Source organism: Micromys minutus (assembly GCF_963924665.1).
Source record: "Micromys minutus genome assembly, chromosome: 29".
Taxonomy (NCBI): domain Eukaryota; kingdom Metazoa; phylum Chordata; class Mammalia; order Rodentia; family Muridae; genus Micromys; species Micromys minutus.
The window spans coordinates 1480014-1503328 of NC_137964.1; the positions used below are offsets into that span (position 1 = coordinate 1480014).

Sequence of the window (23315 nt, forward strand, 5' to 3'; positions counted from 1 at the left end):
AGGTGGAAGATCTCTGTTATCACTAAGCTTTGCCCTCCAGAGCAGGCTGTGAGTGTGTGTGTGTGAGTGTGTGTGTGTGTGTGTGTGTGTGAGTGTGTGTGTGTGTGTGTGTGTGTGTGTGTGTGTGTAGGGAGTGGAGAGGAGGTACCTGTGCAGATGTGGTACCAGATAAAAGCCAGAAGTCAACCTCAGGCATTGATTAATCCCCAAATACTACGCATCTTGATTTTGAGACTTGGCTGGGTACTCACCATTTAGGCAAGGCTGGCAGGCCATTGTGCCCGGGGAGCTGGCTGTGTGTACCTCCCCAGCACTGGCGTTCCAAGCATAAACCTCCACAGCTGTCTTTTGAAATGTGTGTTCTGGGGATCAAACATAGGTCACGGTGCTTTCAAAGGCAAGCCCTTCGACAGCCGAGCCCCTCCCCAGCCCGGGAGGAAGCTCCTCAGTTGTCCACTTGGTGTCCATTTGTCGCTGTAACAAGTCGCGTGCACACTGATCCAGGCTCTAGCAGACGCCAGCAGTGCCGAGCTTACCGAAGACACTGAAATTGCTGTGTTCCGGCTCCAGGTTGACGTGATAAACAGGATGCTGTGTTTGGTAAATTTTGCTAAAGAACAGCTTTTAAACAAACAGAATTTCCTGGCAGACAAGGTGGCAGCATTCGACAAAGATTCCTGGGCCTTCAGAGTGGCTCAGAATCCCATGCTGTTTAGAGGTTAATCAGACAAGACCTACCAGTGCCAAACAAGCGAAGATGGCCCCGGAGCAGGGCTGTTGGTTTCTAGCAAGTACCTGGTGCTCCCTTGTTTCTTCCTTCTGTGTAACATGAAGGTAACAGTATCTCACTGTCAAGTGCGTGTCCTTTGGGTTGCATGACTTAACCCAGGTGAAATGCTTGGGACATACTTTGAAACAAACTCCCCTCCTTTTGCTCAGCCACATGGAGTCCTCGATCCCCCTACTCTACATAGGATCACATGGCCTCTTGGGCCCTAGAGCCCACCTTCCATTCCTCATAATGCTAGTGTAGGACACCCTTATGCTTACCTCCCCTTAGAAGAGTCAGCCATTGCACTAGAAAACTAGACTTGGTGGCACACAGTTTTATTCCTAGCCCCAGGGAGGCAGAGTTAAGTGAATCTTTGTGAGTTTGAGGCCAGGCTGAGACACAGAGTGAGACCCTACTCCTAAAAATACAATAATATAAAAAAAATACAAGAAAAAGGAGAAGCATCTCTGCATCATGGTTGCAACCCTGAAGCAGCACATTGTCTGATGCTACATTGGTGAGTTTTCTCCTTGCTGGAACCAAATGCCTAGCAAACAAATCAGCTTCTAATTGGAGGGACACAGCCAGAGGTGGCTGCTCACATTGTGTCTACAGTCAGGAAGCAAAGCCAGATGACTGCTAAGGCTCCACTCACTTTCTCCCTTTCTTATCTAGTCCCAGACCCCAGCCCATGGGAAAGCCACCTGCATTTAGGGTAGGTCTTCCCTCCTCGGTTACTGTAATCTAAAATATCCTCCAGAGGCATGCTCCAAGACTTGTCTCCTAGAGCTTATCAAATTGACAGTCAAAATCAACCTTCACAAATGATAGGAGTGGCATTTTAATTGTTATTCCCCCCTCCAATTGTTCAAGTTAGCCATAAAGAAAGAGCCAATAAGGGTACTCAGATCTTAGCACCCATCCGTGGAAACGGCAGTGTAGGGAGTGGGTGGGGAAAGAGAGCCTAAGACTTGACCCTGGGCAAGCGTGGAGTGGAGATGGCAACCCAAGGCACTATGGGAACAGCCCTTGCCAGCACCATGAGGAGAAGGGAGCAGCCTGCACAGAGTAGGGGAGCTTGCAGAGGCCCACTCTTCCACTGGCTGGTGGGATTCAGATGCCTGGGTGACCTCAAGGCATCCATAGCCAGCACCTCTCCTGTGGTCTTTTTTGCCTGGAACCCCCCAACATCTGAGTCTCCCTGAAGGTGCTTGGTAGTTACCACACTGTGTTATGATTGTGGGACAGTGAACAGGGGGTGAGTTCTGACATTACATTTTCCCCAAAATATTAAAGTCCCAAGGCACTATCCTCTAAGTTTCCATTCGCCCACAAGAGCAGTTTCTAACTTTATTTATGACTTTCATCTGAGTGAAAGGAAGCTGAGATGCATCTTAGAGCTTCCATATCCCCGAGCTTATTGACTGAGAAGAAGAAAGAGCTGGCATCCTCAGCAGTTTTCCTTTGCCTGAGGACCCAGGAGCTCTCTCCATCACCGTCCCCTCTTCACAAGACACTTTAAGCACCTTCTAATCCCATCAGCTCCCCTATGAAGGGGTTGACTCAAGCACTAGTTGGGTCTTCTTTTTTTCCCTAAGCCCAAGTCATGATGGAATCTAAGGTTAAATAAATTGTGATCAGGAGGCCCTGCCAGATTGAGATGAGAACTAGGAGGAAAATTAAATTTTTTTCTAGAAAATAGCATCTTCAGTAAAAAGCAAGGCAAAGCTCTGAAGCAATGCAAAACTGAGGGGGGAAGGGAGCAAGTAAAGGGAAAACAGAAAGAGCCACCAGGGAGTCGCAGCAGCAAGGAAAAGAAACATGCACACACGCATACACACACCCACATGTGCACACACATGCATCCATACACACACATGTTTCTACACATGAGCCACCAATTCGAGAGGCCAGGTAATTGAAAACAGCAGTTTGAGACACTGGGAACACCACTACAAGGTCTCCTGATTCAATACATGTGAGCTCAGCAGAGCACTGCAGGCTGGCGGTCATATCTGTCACTCTCGTGTCTGTGCACTAGCTCCTGCAGTCCCAGCGCCTATTCTTACAGAACTACCTGTGGTAGGATCAGGGCACAACAGAGACCTCCATGTAAACACACAGAGGGCACAGCAGAGGCCTCTGTGTTCACAAAGAAGAAGAGCCTGGGCCTCCTTCCATTCACCACTGAGTCGGAATGCTCTCCTGCTGGTCCAGAACTTCTCAGGAAGGAGGGGTGACTTCTGGCCCATCTGCCTCAGCTATTCCGTTGTCTTACAGGCTATCAGATTTCCTGGGAGGTGTACGGGAGGAATGACTCTCGGCTCACACACACCCTCAACAGCACAACCCATGAGTACAAGATCCAAGGACTGTCATCACTCACCACCTACACTATCGATGTGGCTGCCATGACTGCCGCAGGTGTGGGCCTGACCACGTCATCCACCATCTCTTCAGGAGTACCCCCAGGTCAGTGGATCTTGGCACCCATACTTTGCATGTGCTTGTAATCTCTGACCCTCCCAATATGGTGGCATCTTCATGCAGAAGCTACCAAATGCCTTGAGAGCTAAGGTCAGGGCTTAGCCTCCGGTTGGGACGTGTGAAAGCACTTGACTCTGATCCACCTGCACCCTCGCCTTCTCCAGTATCTCACTGTGTGTCTCTCGAGTGTGAGCACAGACAGAAGTGTCTTGAAAGGAAGAAGAGTGGCCTCCATGGGGCTTAAACATGGTCTCTATAGCCCAAGGTTTCCACCCTCTAAGGCCCACAGTCAATGACCACATGGATGGTGGAGGCCTTTGAGAAAGGGAAATAAGATGAAAATAAGTCTAGGAGGGGTTGGAGATATGTATAAGGTTTGATCCCCAAAGCATGCAAACCGGGTGTGTATGGTAATGAGCACTTATATTGCAAGGGTTCCCCAAGTGAAGACAGGTAGATTCAGAGTTCAAGGCCATCCTTGGCTATAGTAAATTGACAGTCATCCTGGGTTACACGTGACCCCATCTCAAAAATTGCAAAGACTGTGAAGCTTGGAGCTCCGGCTACCAAAATGTTAAGAAAGTGTGGGGCTAGGGAGATGGATCAACAGTTAATAGCACTGTAACTCTTGCACCGGACCCAGATTCCATGTCTGGGGACCCACATGATGACTCACAGCTGGAGACCTTGGGGAGCACCAGGTATACACAAACATCGATGCAGAGAAAACACTCATCTACAGAAATAACTGAATATGAGAAAGAAAAGAGAGCAGGCACAATGAGAGAGAGAGAGAGAGAGAGAGAGAGAGAGAGAGAGAGAGAGAGAGAGAGATGTCTGCAGGGTGTGGGTGACCAAGTTCAGCGAGCCACTGTGCAGAATTGGGTCATTAGTGCAGACATGACTGATACTCTTTCTGTTGTGTCTCTTTGGAACTCACAGGATCTTCCTAAACACCCAGCTCAGCTCCAGAGAACCAGCACTAACTCCTGCCCTCAGTTTTAAAGCTTCTGTTTAAGATGGAGATGTTGTCTCACAAATTCCTGTGAATACAGGGATGGGAGGTTGTCATGGGTCTACTGGTTCAGTCCTACAATTATAGCTGTCAAGTCTCCTACCATTTGAAAGGTGCTAAGTGAACAATGGGCTGAAGAGATGAATCACTGTTAAGAACATTTGCTGCGTGAGCAGGAAGACCTGAGTTCGGATCTCAGCGTCCACATGTAGCTTCAGTCAAACCTGTAAGCCCTGCACTGATAGGGATGAGGCAGAAACAGGATCACTAGGGCTTGAAGGCTGTCAGCCTTGCTCCATGTTCAATGAAAGACTGTGTCACAAAAGACTAAGGTAGAGAATCACATGTGCACACACATGCATGTCATCACACACACACATAGCTGCACATGCACACACACATGCATGTCAATTTTTCTTATTTGAAAACTATGACAACTGTATTCATAGAGGCCCAGAAAGCTCACATGAACTCAGTTTATATTTGCTCCCCACTTCTAGTTTGGTCTCATAACCTGATTGTTCTGGAAAGAGCTACATGTGTCTAGAGATAATGTAAAACAGATGAAACATGTGCACTGAAAGGAATCCTCAGGAGTCTCAGGAGCCCTCAAGAGACCCCAAGAGTCTTTTTGAGTCCCTCAGGAACCTGTAGGAGCCCTCAGGAGTTCCTCAAGAGCCCTCAGGACCTCCTGGGAGCCCTCAGAAACTTTTAGGAGCCCCCAAGAGCCCTCAGGAATCCTTAATAGCTCCCAGGAGTCCTCAAGAAACCCAGAAGCCCTCAGAAGCCTTCAGGAGCCCTTAAGAGTCCCCCTGGAGCCACCAGGAGTCACTCAAGAGTTCCCAAGGAGCCCCCAGGAATCCCTAGGAGACCTTAGCAGCCCCCCAGCAGCCCTATGTATCCATCTTCAACTCTTCTTATGGTGCTACTCTAAACATGCGTCCTCTGAGCCCAGTCTTTATGTGGAGACAGAGGAAGAGATGAGATTGAGGGAGCAGCTGAATCCACGGGGTGTAATTCCCTGCTGCCAGCTGGAAATGGTGCTCCATTGAGTTTGGGCCTTTGTACCAGCAGGAGGAGGTGTGACCAAGCCTGTCTTCCCAGCTGCAGATAGTGGCATTTCACAAGGTAGTGGCCCTGACAGACATGGGTGCCAGTCACACCACTGATAGTTGGGCCCCACCAGAGAAACTAGTCATGGAGGTGAAGATGACTCCTGAGTTTGCCTTCAGATAAGTTCTCCATTCCATAAGCACAGAAGGTCATCACACTGAGGCAAGACAGCACTGGTTCAAGTCTTGCCTATAAGACTAGAGTTGTCTTTAAGAAGATTCCTTATAAAATATTTTTCCTTCTATGTGTGGTCCATGTGCATATATGCATGTGATGGTCAGAGGCCAATATCTGTTGCTTTCCTTCATTTAATTTCCTCTTATTTTGAGACAGAGTCTCTCACTCAACCCAGGGCTCTCTGATTGGCTAGAGTAGCTGCTCAGGAAGCACAGGATCCTCTTGTCTCTGCCTCCCCAGAACTGAGATTATTGAGGTTGGTTGCCATGCCTGGTTTTATAAGGGTTCTGTGAACAGGTTTTCCAGCACAAGGGTATCGCAATGGCAATTGGGAGCCAAGGAGTGCCACAAAGTCATACTACACAACAAACCTCACACAAGAGATTTATGAGGTAGAAACAGAATAGTGGCTGCTCCTGAGAGGGAGCAGCCCCGGCAGCAGGCTGGGTGGATGGGCAGGCTCTTATAGAGTCATTGGAACATGTACAGTGAGCTAGTATGGCTGGAAGTATTGCTTGGTCTTTAACCCTGAGTCTTGAGGGTGAGGATTTCCAAGTCAGGGATAGGTCAGGGATAGAGTGATCTTCGGCTGGCCTGTTATCCTACATTCTGAGGATCTGAATCCAGTTCCTCGTGCTTGTACAGCCAACACTTTAAAGACTAATCCATGGTCACCGATATTACCCAAATAATTGATACCCACAGCACTGGCAGCCCCCAGTCACAGACTGAATTAGTACATGGAGCCTGCACCAGGGAGAATGCATGCTGCACATTAGAGTTACAAGGTTTTGTTGCCTGGACACTGTCCACCCCTGATAGGGAATGAGTGACCTCTGGAGGCTCCCCTACATCCAGCATCGCTCTCTCTAGGCTATATATCACCGGGGAACTGCCACAGAAGAGTCAGAAGGAAGACAAAGGCATCTACTGTGAGTGAGCTTCTGATAGCCACGATGAAGGGAGGCTGCTGAGAAGCTGCTCAAGCTGGATCACCTGTAGCTGGAGGGCTGAGCTAAGATACTAAGTAGCACCCTGAGTCCTGCAGGAACAGCCTCCTGCAGTGATGAGCCCTTCTGAGGAGCTGGCTTTTGTTTGCCTAGCTGGAGGGTTATGTCCATTAGACACTGAAGAGCCATTTTTAAGAATCCAGAGAGCCAAGGACTAGAAAAAAAGAGTTACTTGTCCTTCACTTTAAACATTTTCTGCTTCAAATTCATTAAGTCAGATAACAGAAGGACCCTTAAGATCCTACAGACCCTGCTTGTGACAATATCAAGCTGTTACCAGAGGGATTTTATTGTCCTGTGGCAAGACCTGTCTTCAAATAACCCAGCAATGCAAGCTAGGGCATTTCCCCTCAGGAACCTGAAGATAGCAAGCTTACTTCCTTTTCCTCTTCTCTCCTTTTTTTCTTCCATTCTTCCCTCCTTTCTTCTCCCTTCTACCCTCTCTCCCCATCTCTCCCATCCCATACTTACCCCCTCTCCTTTCTTTCTTTCTCTTATATTCTAGAAGTGAAACCCTGAGTCTTGTATATGCTAGGCACGTGTTCTACCACTGAGCTATATCCTAGCCTTGGTTTGTTTTGCCCTGTTTATTTGTTTGCTTGAAAAAAAATTTTTTTTTTGAGATAAGGTCTCATGTCTCCCAGGCTAACCCCAAACCTCCTATGTAACTGAGGATAAACTTCTGCCTTCATCTCCTGAGTAACAAAATTACAAAGGGGCACTGCCAAGCCTGGTCTTGCAGTGCTGCAGATCAAGCCTAAGGCTTTGTGGGTGCTAGGTGAACTCCTCCTGCTGAGGTATACACACACCCCTTTGTGGGTGCTAGGTGAACTCCTCCTGCTGAGGTATACACACACCCCTTTGTGGGTGCTAGGTGAACTCCTCCTGCTGAGGTATACATCCACCCCTTTGTCCTCACTTTTTAGAGAAGCTCTTCTCTGCATTTTACCCCTCCTCTGTTTTTAACCTTTATCTTCCTTTTAGGAATTTCTCACTGTAAACCCTTCATTGAATTAGCAAGTAAGCCGGTCCCTCTACAGAGCAGCCCACTAGTGTTTGAGCATGAGTGGGCTTAAGGCCAGGAAACCTCAGATGCTGGGTCACACTTTCTACTTTATGTCATTTTCAGAATAATTAGGTCCAAGAAAGAGTTCTGCACTGTTACTTGCTTTTGGTTGTCTTGAGAAACACCTATAGATTTTCATCCCTTTCTCAACCCTGACTTCCTGAATCATGGGAGGAGGGAAAAGAAGTCCTTTTGTTGTTGCCAAGGCAGGAGACTGGAGGATGTAATAATGTTCCCTTGTCTTTCTTTGCAAAACAAGTGCTTATTAATTATCTGTTCTGTTCAGAGATGAATAAGACAGGAGCCTTCTAATGCCACTTGAGATGGCCTGGAGCACAGCATGTGGCACTGTTAGAGGAAGGACCCTGCTGTGAGGCCTTGCTAGGGGACTCTTCAGGGTTTCTCATTCTTCTGCCTTGGTAAACAAGTGCCTTTTGCAGTAAAGAGTCATTTTGAAGCTGTTTCCTACCTAACCTGCTTGACACCCTCCCTAAGCTTTGACAGAAGTTAACTCTCTTCCCACTTCTCATCCCCCCCCACCTCTAGACCTGCCTGGTGCTCCATCCAACCTGGTCATTTCCAACATCAGCCCTCGCTCAGCCACACTCCAATTCCGACCCGGCTATGATGGGAAGACGGCCATCTGCAGGTGGATTGTGGAAGGGCAGGTACGAGTTTCATGGCCTTGTATATCAGTTGTTTCTTTGCAGTGTTGTGGCAAGACACCTGACATGGCAACTTAAGGAAGAAGGTTTATATTTGCTCACAGTTGCAGGTACTCCATCAAGGCAGGGAAGTCATAGAAGCAGGAGCAGGAGCCAGCCGGTCACATGACAATCCACAATCAGAAAGCAGAGAAGAATGACTGCTGATATTTAGCTTATTTTCTCTTTTTATTCAGTCCAGGGCCCCATATTTATTCATGGGACAGGGATGCCCATATTAAGAGTGGGTCTTTCTACCTCAACTAACTCAATCTAAAACTTCCCTCATGAACATGGCCAAAGGTGTGTATTCTAGGTAATCCTAGATGCTCTCAAATTGCCAGTATTAACCATCACCCCCTGAAAGCTGGTACTTCTCAATAAAAAGATGACATGAACCTGCCCTTGGGAGACTGTGACATTTTTTGGGTGCTGGAGGCACTCCAGGAGGGCTAAAAGGGGCTGAACTTGGAGGAGAAGATTAGGGACAAGAATAATATCAGACACTGGGGACAGGGTAGACAAAAATGAGAAGACCATGCTCCTGTCAGATGCTCATAGAACTGAGAATAACGGTGAAATCTTGAGGGCCATTCCAGAGTAGAGCCCCAAGTTAGATAGCATAGCTGATTGGTTTTTAAATTTTATATCACAGTTAGCTTGTCTGGCAAAAAGCATCATGGGTTAGGCAGCCTTTTTTAGAGCAGACTCTGTCTCCAGGTGCTGTTCTGGGAATGAAGGATCCAGTGGTAGCTTGTTATGTGGAAGGTCGCTTGTCTCTCCTGTGTGGCAGCATCTCCTTCTGCAGGATGTGTCAGGAGACAACACAGAGCATTAAGAAGTGCTGGAAATATCTATCATATTGGTCTCAGGATGGGACATGGAAAAGACTCAATATAGTCAAAGACTATAACAAGTATAGGAGGGCTTGGACATGAAGGAGGGCTATGTGGATAGGATCTGCTGGCATAAACAAATACCACTCATTCCACCAGTTCTATACTCTGATAATGGAGAAAATATAAACAGTCAAATTATGAGCACTGAGTGTTGAACTTTGGAAATAACTACTATGTGATTAGTTCTTGTGATCTATTACTGTTCTTACACTGGGTAGGAAAATCTCTTCTGGAAATTGGCTGTGAATTAGGATGTGAATCTTATGCATATATGTATAAAAGTTTCACCAAGCTCACCTTTCTGGAAATCTATACAGAATCCCAACAGTATGAACCACCTAGATGGAGGTGATTCATCACAGGGGCTGAGACTATTTACTTGAGAAAAATAAGAGTTATCTGTATTTTATATCTAAAAAGGAGGACAGAAAAAAAATCTGTTAATAAAACAAAATGATGGTAAGAAGCAGACTTTGATACTCTTAGAAGAAAAATGTGTCTGTGGAAAACTAATTGTCCCAACTCAGTGTTTATTGGACTTAGTAGCTGAGCAAGCACTAAGGCACACCTGTTGTTCTTTGAAGAATCCTTATATTCCTTGTTTCTTTTCCTCTTATATCTTCTCATCCACTGGCAGCCACTTGTCTTCTCCTGTCTTCTCCTGTCATCATAGATCACATCTTTTTTGTTAAAAAAAAAAAAAAGGAAAGAAAGTAGGCTTCCCTTTTTCCCAGTGCCATGCCCTGTTGACAACACCTAGGCCCTGGAGAGGTCATGCATGATTCCTTCTAGTGATATCACTTAGCACTCTTCCGTTCCGCTGTGTCCTCTAAACCAAAAGTTCACCACAAATACTTGATGAAATAGGTTTTCCTCTCTTCTTCCTGACTTCTTTCATTATTTCCTTCTTTCCTTCTTTTCTTCTCTCCTTCCTGTATCCTTAGCATACTCTTGGTGTTCTGAAAATGTTCAGGTAGATTTAAGAGCATAGATTCTCAATAGAGCAGCAGGTAGAGATGAAGTTCCTGGTGCCTGATTACTACTCTGTTATTTCTTCCACTGATGTTTCTCTAATAGACTTATCCATTGCATACTCTTTCACCTAAATTGTTGTCTTTGACCATTCAGAATAGTAATTTTCTCATTATCACAACCTTTAATCATTCTATCTCTAGAATTTTGAGGAGGAGCCTTTGTTCTTACCTCCCACATTGTTTTGGTACCCCTAATCCAGGAAGGCAAAAAACAAATAAAAAAATAACAAAACAAAAAACACTTAACTCTATAAATTTTCAAAGTAAAGAACCACCTACTTCTTCCAGTGTTAAATAGATTTACTCTCTCTCTCTCTCTCTCTCTCTCTCTCTCTCTCTCTCTCTCTCTTTCTGTGTGTGTGTGTTCTATCTCTTTCCTATCACTGCAACAACTATAAAAGTATATACTTTTATATTCAATTGATTTATTTTAATCAGTGTGTGTATCTGTGTGTGGGCGGGTGTATACCTTGTGCACACATAGAAGTCAGAGAATAATGTTGAGATGTTAATCTTCACTGTTACCTTGTGTGTGGCAGTATTACTTGATGGTTATGTAGACCAGGTGAGTTTGCTTCTGAGCTTCAGGGAATCTCCTGTTTCTTTCTCTTATCTGTTTATAGAAACACAGGGATTGTGGACATATACTACCATATTCAGCTTTATGTAGGCTCCAATGATTCAAACTCATGTCCTTGTGCTTGCATGGTGAACACTTTACTAATAGATATGTTTATCTCCTTTATTCCCATTGTTATTCTTTAAGCCCTAAATTCACCCACCCTTATCCCTTTATAAACTCGGTCTCTTGACATGAGGTCATTTGATTTCCTGGTGGTACATGGTGTTCTAGGATATGGTGCTTTCCTGCTCCAGGCTTATATGAGATGTTTCTACATATGCTTCAAGTAGTCTCAAGTACCGTTTAAAGACCATAACCCAAGCACCAAGAGCTGGGAGGGCCCATTGCTACCATCTGCTCATTGCTTCTAGACTTTTCAGATCAGGAGAGAAAATACATTAAATTTTTTGTTAGATTTACTTATTTTATATTCATGAGTGTTTTGCCTATATACATATTGATATACCATACATATCTGGTGTTCATAGAAAACAGAAGAGAGAATCAGATCAACTAGAACTGGAATTACAACCAAATTATGTGTGAGCCATTATGTGTGTCCTGGGAATTGAATATGGGTCCCCTGGAAGAAGATCCAGTGCTCTTAATCACTGATATATATTTCCAGCCCCTGGAAATTTTTGGTTTGTTTTGTTTAACTAAACAAACAGTGATATTTTTGGTTCCAATCAAATGTCATTATTCTTAAATTTATCTTATACTAAATATGCCTTATACTAAATTTTTCAGATGCCTCAATGTTCTTATTTTCTTTCCCTGACTATTATATTGAACATAAAACCATGATTCCAACAGAGTAATCAACAAGACTACCAAATGCAGTGTAAGTGTCCTTGGGTTTAATTCTCTCCTATAACCTCAGCCAAAATGCTGAACTTTAAAAAAGAAATCATGCAATAGCATTCTTTCTTTCAGTGCTTTCATCATCAACTAGACACATCCATTTTATTTGTTGTACTCTTTTGTCTCGCTTATTAGCAGTTACTGTCTGTAAAACTCATTTCACCTAAGAGAAATTGCTAGGGATTTTTAAGATTCTTTTCGCTTAGTAATCGTTTGCATTGTTGCAAGTTTGTAACCATTTACATTATTGCAAGTTTGTAACTCTTGACATTGTTGCAGAGTCAAAGCTATAGGAAAGTGATATGCTAGGAAGTCTAGGTTCTCTCACCTGTCACTATGCCCCATGGATACCATGCCTATTTGAATTTTGGACTTTGTATGTATGTGCTCACACATGTAGGTGCATATATGTGTGCAATACATATGTGTACATATGCTCTTGTTCCTCTGATACTGTCTACCTAGGTTTTAGAATAGTCTTTTATGAGCTTAGGGCTCACCAAACAGTCTAAGTTAGCTGACCCCAGTCCTGGAGAAACTCTTGTCTCTAACTCCCAAACATGTCTTATAAGTGCATATCAGCATGCCTGGATCATTTTTACTTGCAATTCAGGTTACAAGGTAAGCACTTACTGAATTAGCTACAACCCCTGACCTCTGTCTTTCTCTTTGAAAACAGAAATAAATCTATATATGTGCATTACCTTTCTTAAATAGAATGTGGCCTTTTACTTCTCTTCCCTCAGTGACAGTTACAACACATCTGTACATTTCTTGGTGGCTCCCTCCTTTCTTTCCTGCAGTTGAACTGGTCTCCCCAGAATGCACCTATGAATTATTTACTCAGTCCTCTATGTTGAACATGTGGTTTCTACCACTGCCATCAACAAACTGCCAGACACTGAGTGCATACACAATACAAATATATGTGTCATTAGAGCCCTACAGGTCTCAAGTCTAGTGTGGGTTTCATGACTCTAGTGAGGAGCTGATTCTATGATCATTAACACAAAGGTTGAAATAAGTTCTGTGTTGGGAGCCTGAGGTTTGGTATTGGGAAGCTATGTGTCAGCAGGGAGATGCTAGCTGTTGAAGATGTCCTTGTTAGGTGTCTTCCCATCTTCAAAGTCAGCCACAGCAAAGAGTCTTGTCTTCAGGCTTAGACTCTCCTTGTGCTTTGGTCTTACCTTACTGATCCCCTTCTGCTGCTTTGTACCCCCTTTGATGACTTTGGACCAAATAATCTCACTGTTTTATCTGGATGCTTTTAGCCTTGTTGCCATCAGCTTAGACTCCTGTGCATAAGTTCCAGGAATCAAAGGGGATCAGTTTAGGGAGCGATGGTTCTACCAAGAGGTTGATCTTATTACTTTGTATTTTTGCTGCTGTACCTTCAGATTAGATCCAGGCATTAAGCTCATGGGTCAAACAGCAACTACATACTAACTCTTCCCAGAAGCTGCCAGACACATCTTCAATGGATCTACACATGTCATGCTCAACAGAAACATGTATGTAGAATGCAGTCTAGAATTAAAAGCCTAATTTCCAATAGAATTAAGTGTAGATTCTGAGTCTTCTCTTGCATGCTTCTAGATAGGTAGCAAGGCTTTCTCAGTTTTTATGTTCTAGAGGAGTCTTACCCAATTTTCTGCCCCCACTTCTATTGCCATAAGCACTTACATGCATTTACGAACTTATCCTTCCTTCCTTCTTTCCTTCCTCCTTTCCTTTCCTCTTCCCATCCATCTTTCTTTCTTCCTTCTAAAAAATATTTACTGCTGGGCTACCCAAGAAATTGTGCATGGTAGGCAGGTGATCAAACATTGAGCCATGATCCCAGTTCCTCACTGGGGGATTCTATGCAGAGGCTCTACCACTGAGTGACAACCCATCCCCTAACTACCCCCATACCACTGACCTACATACATATCCCTTTTATTATTTACATTTTGAAACAAGGTCTAATTAAGCTTCCCAGCATACTAAGCCAAGCCTAGCCTTGAACTCTTGACGTTCCTGCCATAGCCTTCAATGTAGCTAGAGTTGCAGGTCTACTGCACCACACAAGCCTTCTTTGTCTGTTTTATTTCCTTTTGCAGTCGTGCTGAGAGAGCACAGCTCTTTTATCATACTAAATTGGAGCAGTGATAGGAGACCATCTTTCCTATTTCTAACTCTAAAGAAAAAAATTTAAGGTTTTATTATCAAATATGACATTTATGGGAGGCGATCCTCTTTTTTATAGCTGGTTTTTCTGTATTAAGACAATTGTTTTTCAATCCTGATTTGCTAGGACATTTTCTCCTTGTTATTATTCTTTTGCATTTTATTTAATTTATTGGAGCAGATAGGTGTGCACATGCCATAGCAAATATGTAAAAGTCAAAGGACAAGTTGCTGGAGTCAGTTTTTCCTCTCCTCTGTGAGTCCCAGTGATGGAACCCATCATCAGGATTGACCACAAACCCACTGAACCATCTTACTGGCCCTGATGTTGTTTTCCACTGAGCTTAGCATTTCCTGGCTGCAGGTTGGAGTTGGTTTTTAAGATCAGTGGCTGCACCTTTCTTCTGGCCCTGTCATTCTGGGTGTCCCAGCAAGAAAGCTATGGGTCTGTTACCCACAAATAGACCAAGTTCCTGGCCCATGGATCTCGGCTCTGTTTCTCTGAGGCTTCCTAACAGTCAGTCCAAAGCCACCTCTTAAAGTTTTACTTATACAATAACCAACCTTAAGTCTCAGAAGTGAAGGTTGTCTTTCTGGCAATGCCATGACCTTTGTAATGGGAACTCCCAACAGTTGAGATTGCCCACACAATAACTGCACAGGATTGGATTGGGGCCCTCAACCTTTCATCATGGAGGAGGGAGGGGTTTATGATGTGATTTATAGGTATTTAATAGCTACTGAGGAAAGGAAGGAAAGAAGGAAGGATTGTTTTCTTCAGTAGTGTAGCCACTGGGAAGAAGGGGATCCACAGGAGTGGGAAGGCTGCCAAGAGAAGTCAATGGAGAATGACTAAGATCAAAGTACATTATATATATATATATATATATATATATATATATATATATATATATATATATATATATATATATATAAATTTTAGATAATTAGCATATGCCAATAGGAAATTTTAGCTGCTGGTATTGGTTTCCCATTGGAAAACACATTGGAAGGTAAAAGGAGAATGAAAGAATGCTACAGAACCCCACCCTGACCCTCACCCACCTCCTACTCTAACCTCACCCCCACCCTATCAATGCTCATGCAAAGGCCCCTCCAGGTTCTATGTATTGTGGCAGGTCTTCCTTGGAGTAACAAGGTCTGACCCCAAAACACAAACCACTCAGCTTTTTCACCCCACTGGTCACCTTCAGCCATAGACTTTTTGTGACTTTAACGGTTCAGGATATTATCAACTACTCATATTCTACAATGCTTCTCAGTTTGGCTGTATTAAAATTCTTCATGAATCTTCCAGAATCTTCGCTTTTGGTCCCAAGCCCTCATAGGGGGATTCTAGGCAGGGGCTCTACCACTGAGCCGCACCCCAGCCCCTCACTGGGGCATTCTAGGCAGGGGCTCTACCACTTAGCCACACCCCAGCCCCTCACTGGAGGACTCTAGGCAGGGGTTTTACCACTGATCCACACCCCAGCCCCTCACTGGGGGATTCTAGGCAGATGTTCTACCACTGAGCCACACCCCATCCCCTCACTGGGGGATTCTAGGCAGGGGCTCTATCATTGAGCCACACCCCAGCCCCTCACTGGGGGATTCTAGGCAGGGGGTCTACCACTGAGCCACACCCTAGCCTCTCACTGGGGGATTCTAGGCAGGGGCTCTACCACTGGATCACACCCCAGCCTCTTACTGGGGATTCTAGGCAGATGTTCTACCACTATGCTACATTCCTGAACCTTTTTATTTTCTATTTTGATAGAAAGTTTTGGTAGGTTTCCCACTTTGGTCTTGAACTTGTGGTCCTGTCCTTCTTAGTAGCTGGAATCACAGGTCTGTAACACTAAGCATGATCCTAGTCAAATCATGCCTTTCATATTCCCGATATTTCAGTCCCACCTGGTTTTTCCAGCTAGAGTAGATGACACTCACTGGCTTTGGTCTGGATTGCTACTTATTTAGATTTAGCTGTACATCTGTCATTTTCTTTACTGGTCATCTCTCCCCGAGTTTTCTCTTCTGGTTTGACTTCCTTTCTTTTCGATTACATCTGACTTGTTTGTTATTTTTACAGTTGCAATGCTGAGAATGTTAAAGTCTCCCATGGTACAACCAGGTAATATAGAAATATCTTTACTTTTGTGCCATCCTCTGAATGGCAATTTAGTGTTCTAAGTGCAGGAACAGAAAATCTGAAAACAATCGCCCAGCTTTTTAATCGTTACTATTGCTGGTATGGAGGCTTGCTTTCTACCCCATTTTACTCTGCCAATAATCCAGTATCTTAGGGGCTCTTGTACTCTGTGCTCTTGTAAAGCTTTACTATATGCCAGGTCTAGAAAGTTCTTTGGTTTGTTTCTTCATGTGTGTATATAGTATGCATGCATATGTGTGGTTGTGCTAGTATGCATGTGAGTGTGGAAGCTAGAGGTTGACAGTAGACATCTTCCTAGGTTGTTCTTCACTTTATTGGTTGAAGGTTTCTCCCTGATCCCAAGCTCACAGGATCAACTAGTCTAGCTGGTCAGTCTGCCCAGAGATCCCCATTTCCATCTGTTGAGCACTGAGATTGTAGCTGGGCCCCTATGTCCACCAGGCTGTTATGCGAACAAGTGCTGGGTTCCAAACTCTGGTTCTCACATTTACACAGCAAGCACTTCACCCATCAAGATAGCTCCCCAAGCCCCAGAGTGCTTTTGAAGTCAGGGTGTATTCAATGGTTTGATTCTAAAAATTTATTCATTCTGGAAACTTCTTTGTTGCAATCTCTTTGACTGTGGCTTCTCCACTGCCTGTCGTCTCTTGCCAGGCTCTTACTGGATGTAAGAGATTGCTCCTCGCTTTATCCTCCCGGTGCCTTGCCATCTGCTTCCTATTTTTCTTGTCTTTTATCTCTTCATGCTCCTATCTACATAATGCCCTCAGCTTCAGCTTCCAGTAAATTAATTCTCCGTTGACCTGTATCTCATTGGCCTTTTTTCTCTTTATAAGTTTTCAATCTCAGTGACAGACATTTACATTTTATACAGCTTCATTTCTGCCTCTTAAAATAGTAATAGCAACATATTCTGTCCCTGGTATTGTTGGTATTATTTACCTATTATTGGTGTGTGTGTGTGTGCGTGTGTGTGTGTGTGTGTGTGTGTGTGTGTGTATCTTTGTGTTTTTCTTATACTTTTGTATGTCATCCTGAGGTCAACTTTGGGTACCATTATCCAGGACACTGTTTATCTTGGTTTGTTGGTTTGTTTATTTGGAGACAGAATCTCTTACTGGCCTGGATTAAGCTAGGTTGATTGGCGATCAAGCCTTAACAATGCTTTCTCTTCCTTCCTAGCATTGAAATTGCAAGCCTACATCATCAAAGCTGGCTACTTACCTGGGTTCTGAGATCAAATTTAGGTCCTCCAGTTTGCAAAGCAAGCACTTTACCTACTGAGCCACTGCTCCTGCCCACACTTAGTTCTCTTTGTTTTACTTTGGCTTTAGGTTTTGGTGATGTTGTTGTTAAGACAGATCCTTTATGTGAGCCTAGTCTAGCACTGAACTCTCTCTCTATTTTTTAAAGATCTATTTATTCATTATATGTAAGTACACTGTAGCTGTCTTCAGACACACCAGAAGCGGGCATCAGATCTCATTACAGATGGTTGTGAGCCACCATGTGGTTGCTGGGAATTGAACTCAGGACCCCTGGAAGAGCAGCCAGTGCTCTTAATCCCTGGGCTCTAGCACTGAATTCTTGATCCTCCTGTGAGAGTCTCTCCAGTGTTGGGACTGCAGTTACACTACCGCCCAGCTACAAACCATTCCTGTGTGCCTTTCTACAGCTTCTGGTTTAGGGGATTTGGTCTTCTGTTTTGTTTTTTTCCCCTATAACCACCCTCCATGGTTTAGTGGTACAATTTCACCTTTATCCAATGCTTTTTAATCATCACTCAATACTCCCTTTCTCTAGACCCTCCAAACCAGAGTGCAGCATGTGCGGTGTTTGGGGAGAAGCATTTGGATGCCCATGTTTATTAGCTCCCATGCATCAGCTCCCCTTTCCTGTAGCCAGAGCTCCCTTGCCTTCTCTCACCTCAGTTTTGCTTGCAGAATGGTAGCTGGGCAGAGCGGATCCTTTTGCTTATCTCTGCTATGCAAAGGCCCTGTGGTCACCTCTGTGAACCTTCCACCCCTTGCTTGCTAAGAGTGATCCTCACCCAGAGTCAGCCACACTTCCCATTTCCCTAGCTGAATGGCTGTAACGAGGTGACTGTTAGATCCTGCCCAGTTCCTCTCTGGATGTTTGGGTCATGGGGTTATTCAGCCTGCTGCATTGCAGGAACTGAAAGGCCAGTCCTCACATTCCTGCTACAATTTTCCAGTTACCTCAGAGTCTGAAAGTTGAAGCTTTAGAATGGAAAGCAGCTCTTTCTCTGAGCTGGGTCCTTGAGCTCTCTGTGTCCTTCCCTGTTTTTGGCAGGCTAACAGTCATCTATAAATAGAAGTTTAGTTCCCATCCCCAGAGGATTGGTTTCTCCACGCACCTTCAGTCTTTGGAGCATACGGAGGTCAAGAGAAGTTAGAAGGAAGCTGCCTCGGTCTCATCCTTGGTATTTGAGAACCTGAGTTAGGCTTGTATCTCTCCTCAATTAAAGAGATAAGGAATAATGAAGGGGGAGAGGTGAGGGAGTTACGTGACATATCAGGAATAAAGAAGGCCAGTACTCCCCCAGCCCATCTCTGGGGTTCTGACATGGGGCTTAGATTGTAAAGGAGGACATTCCCTGTCAGGGGAGGCCCCACTACCAACATTCTCAGGGCCCCAGTCTCTCCTGCAAGGAGATCTGACTAGTGTCAGAACTGTGTAAAACCTCTTTCCAGGAGACAAGTTCCCCTCTGGCTGGCCTAGGCTTCTGCCTTTTCCTTATCCCAACATGAAATTCCTGGGGAAATTGCAATTTCTTGACATTTGTTTTAATAAACAGACTAGACAGACCAAAGGGAGGTGTCTCACACAAGTGTCTCTTTTGAATATCTCTCTCTCTCTCTCTCTCTCTCTCTCTCTCTCTCTCTCTCTCTCTCTCTCCCCTCCCACGTATGTGTGTCTGTATGTGTGTGTCTGTGTACATGTATGTGTGTCTGTGTGTGCGAGTGTGTGTGTCTGTGTGTCTGTGTGTGCGTGTGTGTGTGTGTCTGTATGTATGCGTGTGTGTCTGTGTGTGTGAGATGCACTGCACTTGTACATGCCTCATTCTGGCAGAGGCAGGAGGCCAACACTGGGACGTCCTCCTCGTTCACTTCGCTGTGTTGTTCAGAGGTGCTCACTGAACCTGGAACTTGCCATTTCAGCTAGACTAACTAACTAGCTTGTGAGCCCCCAACGTGCTACTCTCCCACCTCCCCAGCACCGAAGCCACAGGTGCACACGGCCACACCTACACCTAGCTTCTTTTACATGGGTGTAAGAGTCCTGAACTTGGGTCCTCATAGCTGGTCTTTGCTAGTTTGTGGGTTCTTCTTTTTCCCACCTCCATCACTAGAGAGGAGAGAAAGAGGGGTAGAGGAGAAAGAGCAAGAGAGGGAAGGAACATGAGAGAGAGAGGGAGCAGTGGAAGAGTTCTGAATCTAATTCTGTTCTTCCTGTCTCTTCTTTGAGCACAACTACTAAGAAACCACGACCAATACCCCTGAATGGCCAACAACCACCCTGCCTCTCAGGGCCCTAACATTTATGTACTCTCCGAAAAGTTCCCAGAATTCAATTGTTACACAATCGCAGAAATTACCTGAAGCTGGCAAAACCATGCCTCTGCTAGAGCACAAGACAAATCATAGTCAGCTGCTGCGAAGCAGCCCCACATCCCACACCTGGGATTAAAACAAAAACATGTTCTCATAATATTTCTGTGTTTCTTAAATAAAGCAAAATTCCAGAATTCTCACTTCAGTCCTTCATGACTGCAGTGCAGGCACCTTGTCCACGGTGCCATCTCCCAACACCCCACTGCCGAGTGTCTTCATTCCTGCCACAGGATGGACATGAGGGACAGGTCGGGTTCTCAGGGGACACCTAGTCTGTAGGATTGCTCACCTTTGTAGAAGACAGACCTTCTGCAGACATTACAGGAGTGAAGGTCCCGGGTTCTAATTCAGCACCTGCCCTATGATACAAGGAAGACTCGGAGTTAAGTCACTGCCCTATGGCCACACAGCAAGGGAGCAGTAAGCCGCCACTGAAGGCCTGGAAGATGGAGATGAGGACAGGCACTGGAGCTAAGGAGACAGGTTGCTGGTGTCTTTCTTTGGATGCTCTGTGAGCTGACCAAGGCATCTTGAAAGATGGTGTGGGTTGATTACCCACAGCCTACAGATCACAGAGCATCACCTTGCACACTACTGACCTCCATACGAGCAATTCTGCCTGCCGGAAGAAGCGCCATTCACCTATTACCATCTACTACCTTGCCCGATCCGGCTTGCTGAGGGATAGGAACAGGAGTTGATGGCACTGGGCCTCATTTGGTTGGACGTAGTTCTTCACGCTCACCCTTCCAAGCATAGCAGCTCATGAGATTACCTTGAGCTCATTTGGTAGATGACTAAAACTAAAGCAAGTTGGTCAGCCACCAGGGCGGGGCAGGGGTGAGTTTTGCCAGGGGCTGGGTGAGATGGCTCGGTTTGTAAAGCACCTGCCTTACAAGTATGAAGACCTGGGTTTCATCCCCTCCTGTGTCCATGTTTGTTTGTTTCTTAAGCTAGGTATGACGGTACAGGCTTATAATCTCAGGGCTAGGGAGGTGGAGATGCTTAGAGCGCTAGTGTTTGCTGGCTCAAGCCGACACTACTTAGTGAAGGCCAGCGAGAGAGCCTATCTTAAAAATCCAGCATGGACAGTTCTCAAGGAACAACATCCAGTTTGACCAGCAGCCTTCACTTATACATGCACACAAGCACATAGTCGACTGTGCACACATATGCAATGCATGTATGTCCAGTTTGCATACATGAACTCATACACACATGCACTGGAACACACACACACACACACACACACACACACACACACACGGGGGAGCGCTGTTAGGCTCCAGAGGTGCATGGAGGAAGAAGGCCGTGCCGTCTGGGGCTGTGGAAGACTCAAGAAGGGAATGACATGGAGCTGAATTTCCAGGCTCCCTGACATCTCCCACGTCCCCTCCCTGAGCTTCAGCGCTGATCGAGCAGCACCAGAACTGAAGACCGCGGCTTCCTCCTAGGCCAGTGTGTGCAGTGCAGCCTCAATCCGTGCCTCCCACTTCTCAGGGCATCATTAAAGTTCACGTGCATGCTGACCACTTTCTGAAAACGCAAATCAAGGGTTTCACTGGTGTTATTGTTGGGCTTGTGTGTGTGTGTGTGTGTGTGCATGCATGTGAACATGTTCATGTGTGCACAGGAGAATTCATACGTATGTGCACAAGAAAGCAGAGGCCAGAGGCAGGTACCCTTCTCTATCATTCCCCACCTTAACATTTTTAGACTGGGTCTCTCATGGAACCCAGAGCTTGCTAATTAGGAGAGGCTGGCTCACCAGGGTGCCGTAGGGATCCATCTGCCCCCATTTCCCTAGTGTGGGGACGACAACCACATGCTTCCAGGCTCTGCCTTCTGTTATGTATGTTCTGGGGACTGGGCTCAAGTCTTCTCCCTCTCCCAGTAAGCACCTTTCCTCTAGCCATCTTCTCAGCCCCACACACCTTTGGGCTTCAGTTCCCCTCAGTGGATTATGGGATGGAAGATGTTTGCGATTGGAAAAGCCCCTTGTGTTGACGCTCAGGTGTGTGGGTATTTCCATAATGCTTGCTTAACTAGTAACCTCTGGCTGCAGCTGGAGCAGAGCAGCTCTTCCCACATTTTCACCGCTGTTGTCCTTGGTTCCCCTCCCTCAGCCCCTGCCACACATGGCCATTTGCTCTAATCGAATAGCCCAGATTGTCGACCATCTCCTGCAAAGGCTGCTCGGGGCAGGATTTCCGGTTATGAAGATGTTCTCCGTAACACGTTGGGTACAGATAAAACTGTTTCCATCCTGAAAACAGAAAGCAGAGACGGGGGTGGGGAAACCCACTGAGTGCTTATTTGTGCAATAATAGGAGCCATTTTCTTTAAAAGGGGCTGTTTTAGAGAGTGTTATGGGCTAATAAAATAAAACACAAATCTGTTCCACACTGGTCTCCTTGTAGCTAAGGAACAGTGGAGATGGAGGTACCATGTGGCCCCAATATCTTCAGAGGCAGCACTTACGGACACCAATTTACCCAGTGTCAGTGGCCACCCTTGTGGAAGTGCCTCATGCCTGGGGACACCAGGCACAAGGTAATGCTATGTGTTCCAGGTGTGCTCAGCCGGTCCCTGGGACTCCTGGATGGAGGCTAATGGACGGGTGGCCACAGTGGCACTTTGTTTATTCATGTGCTGTCACATGTAACCACAAGGATGGATCACAGGGTTATATGCTTTCTGTTTACCTAACAGGTCATGTTATAGAAAGCCTCTTGTAATGATACATACACACTAGGGGTGAGTGTCAGGACAAGCCTGATCTGAACAGCTCAGCAAGTATGTTTCTAACAGAGGCTTCTGTTCCTAGGCAGAGCATTCCCTTCTCCTACGCAGACGGGGATGGAAGGATATGGCTGTGGGTTCCAGCCGGGGCATTCCCTCTGCACCCTCTGCCAGACTCTATGGATCTACTCCTGCCTCTAACCATACTAGCTGAGCACTGCATAAGCTCCAGGCCTAGGACTTAGGGCACCAGAGACAAGACAATAATATTCTCAGCATCAGTCAAGGAGGGAAGACACAGATCAAAGCCTCGTGGCAAAGGTCACCATGAGCAGAGGTTGCCATGGTTCCGTGTATATACAGACTGACAATTCCCTGTGTATGTATAGACATACAACACAAATCTCAGCTCCACTCTGCTACAAAAGCAATTGGCTACAAGTGCACTATGTCGCCAGCCTTTCCTAGGTATTGCCTATAGTCTGTGTTCCACCATGGCTGTGTGTGTGTGTGTGTGTGTGTGTGTGTGTGTGCTAGTTGACTTGACACTTTACTATAACATAGAGCTTGCACTGAAGGTCACTGGCCAAGTGTAGGCCACTGAGAATGGTTAATGAGGGCGAGGCTAAGCTGTGCTGCTTGGTAGGATCCGGTGTGTTCAGAACATTCTCCACATCCATTCATTCTCTGTGGGTTGGGTTTATTGTGACTAAGCCTTCTAAGCCAATGGGCATTCTGCTTGCTTCTCCTCCCCCTTCTTCCCTCCCTCTCTTCCTCTCTCCCTCCCTCTTCCCCTCTCCCCCCCTTCCCCTCTCCCTCCTCCTCTCTCCCTT

General features: G+C 45.5%; 1 protein-coding gene across 1 annotated transcript in view; it reads left to right on the forward strand.

Moving 5' to 3' along the window:
* Positions 1 to 23315, forward strand: part of SDK1 (sidekick cell adhesion molecule 1) — a gene marked incomplete at both ends in the record, with an annotated part of 923105 nt that overhangs the window by 762171 nt on the left and 137619 nt on the right. Inside the window, 2 exons of the mRNA XM_080940510.1 lie at positions 3053 to 3244; positions 8187 to 8308. Of these exons, the coding sequence (XP_080796636.1) occupies positions 3053 to 3244; positions 8187 to 8308 (314 nt within the window). The remainder of the gene's footprint in view (positions 1 to 3052; positions 3245 to 8186; positions 8309 to 23315) is intronic.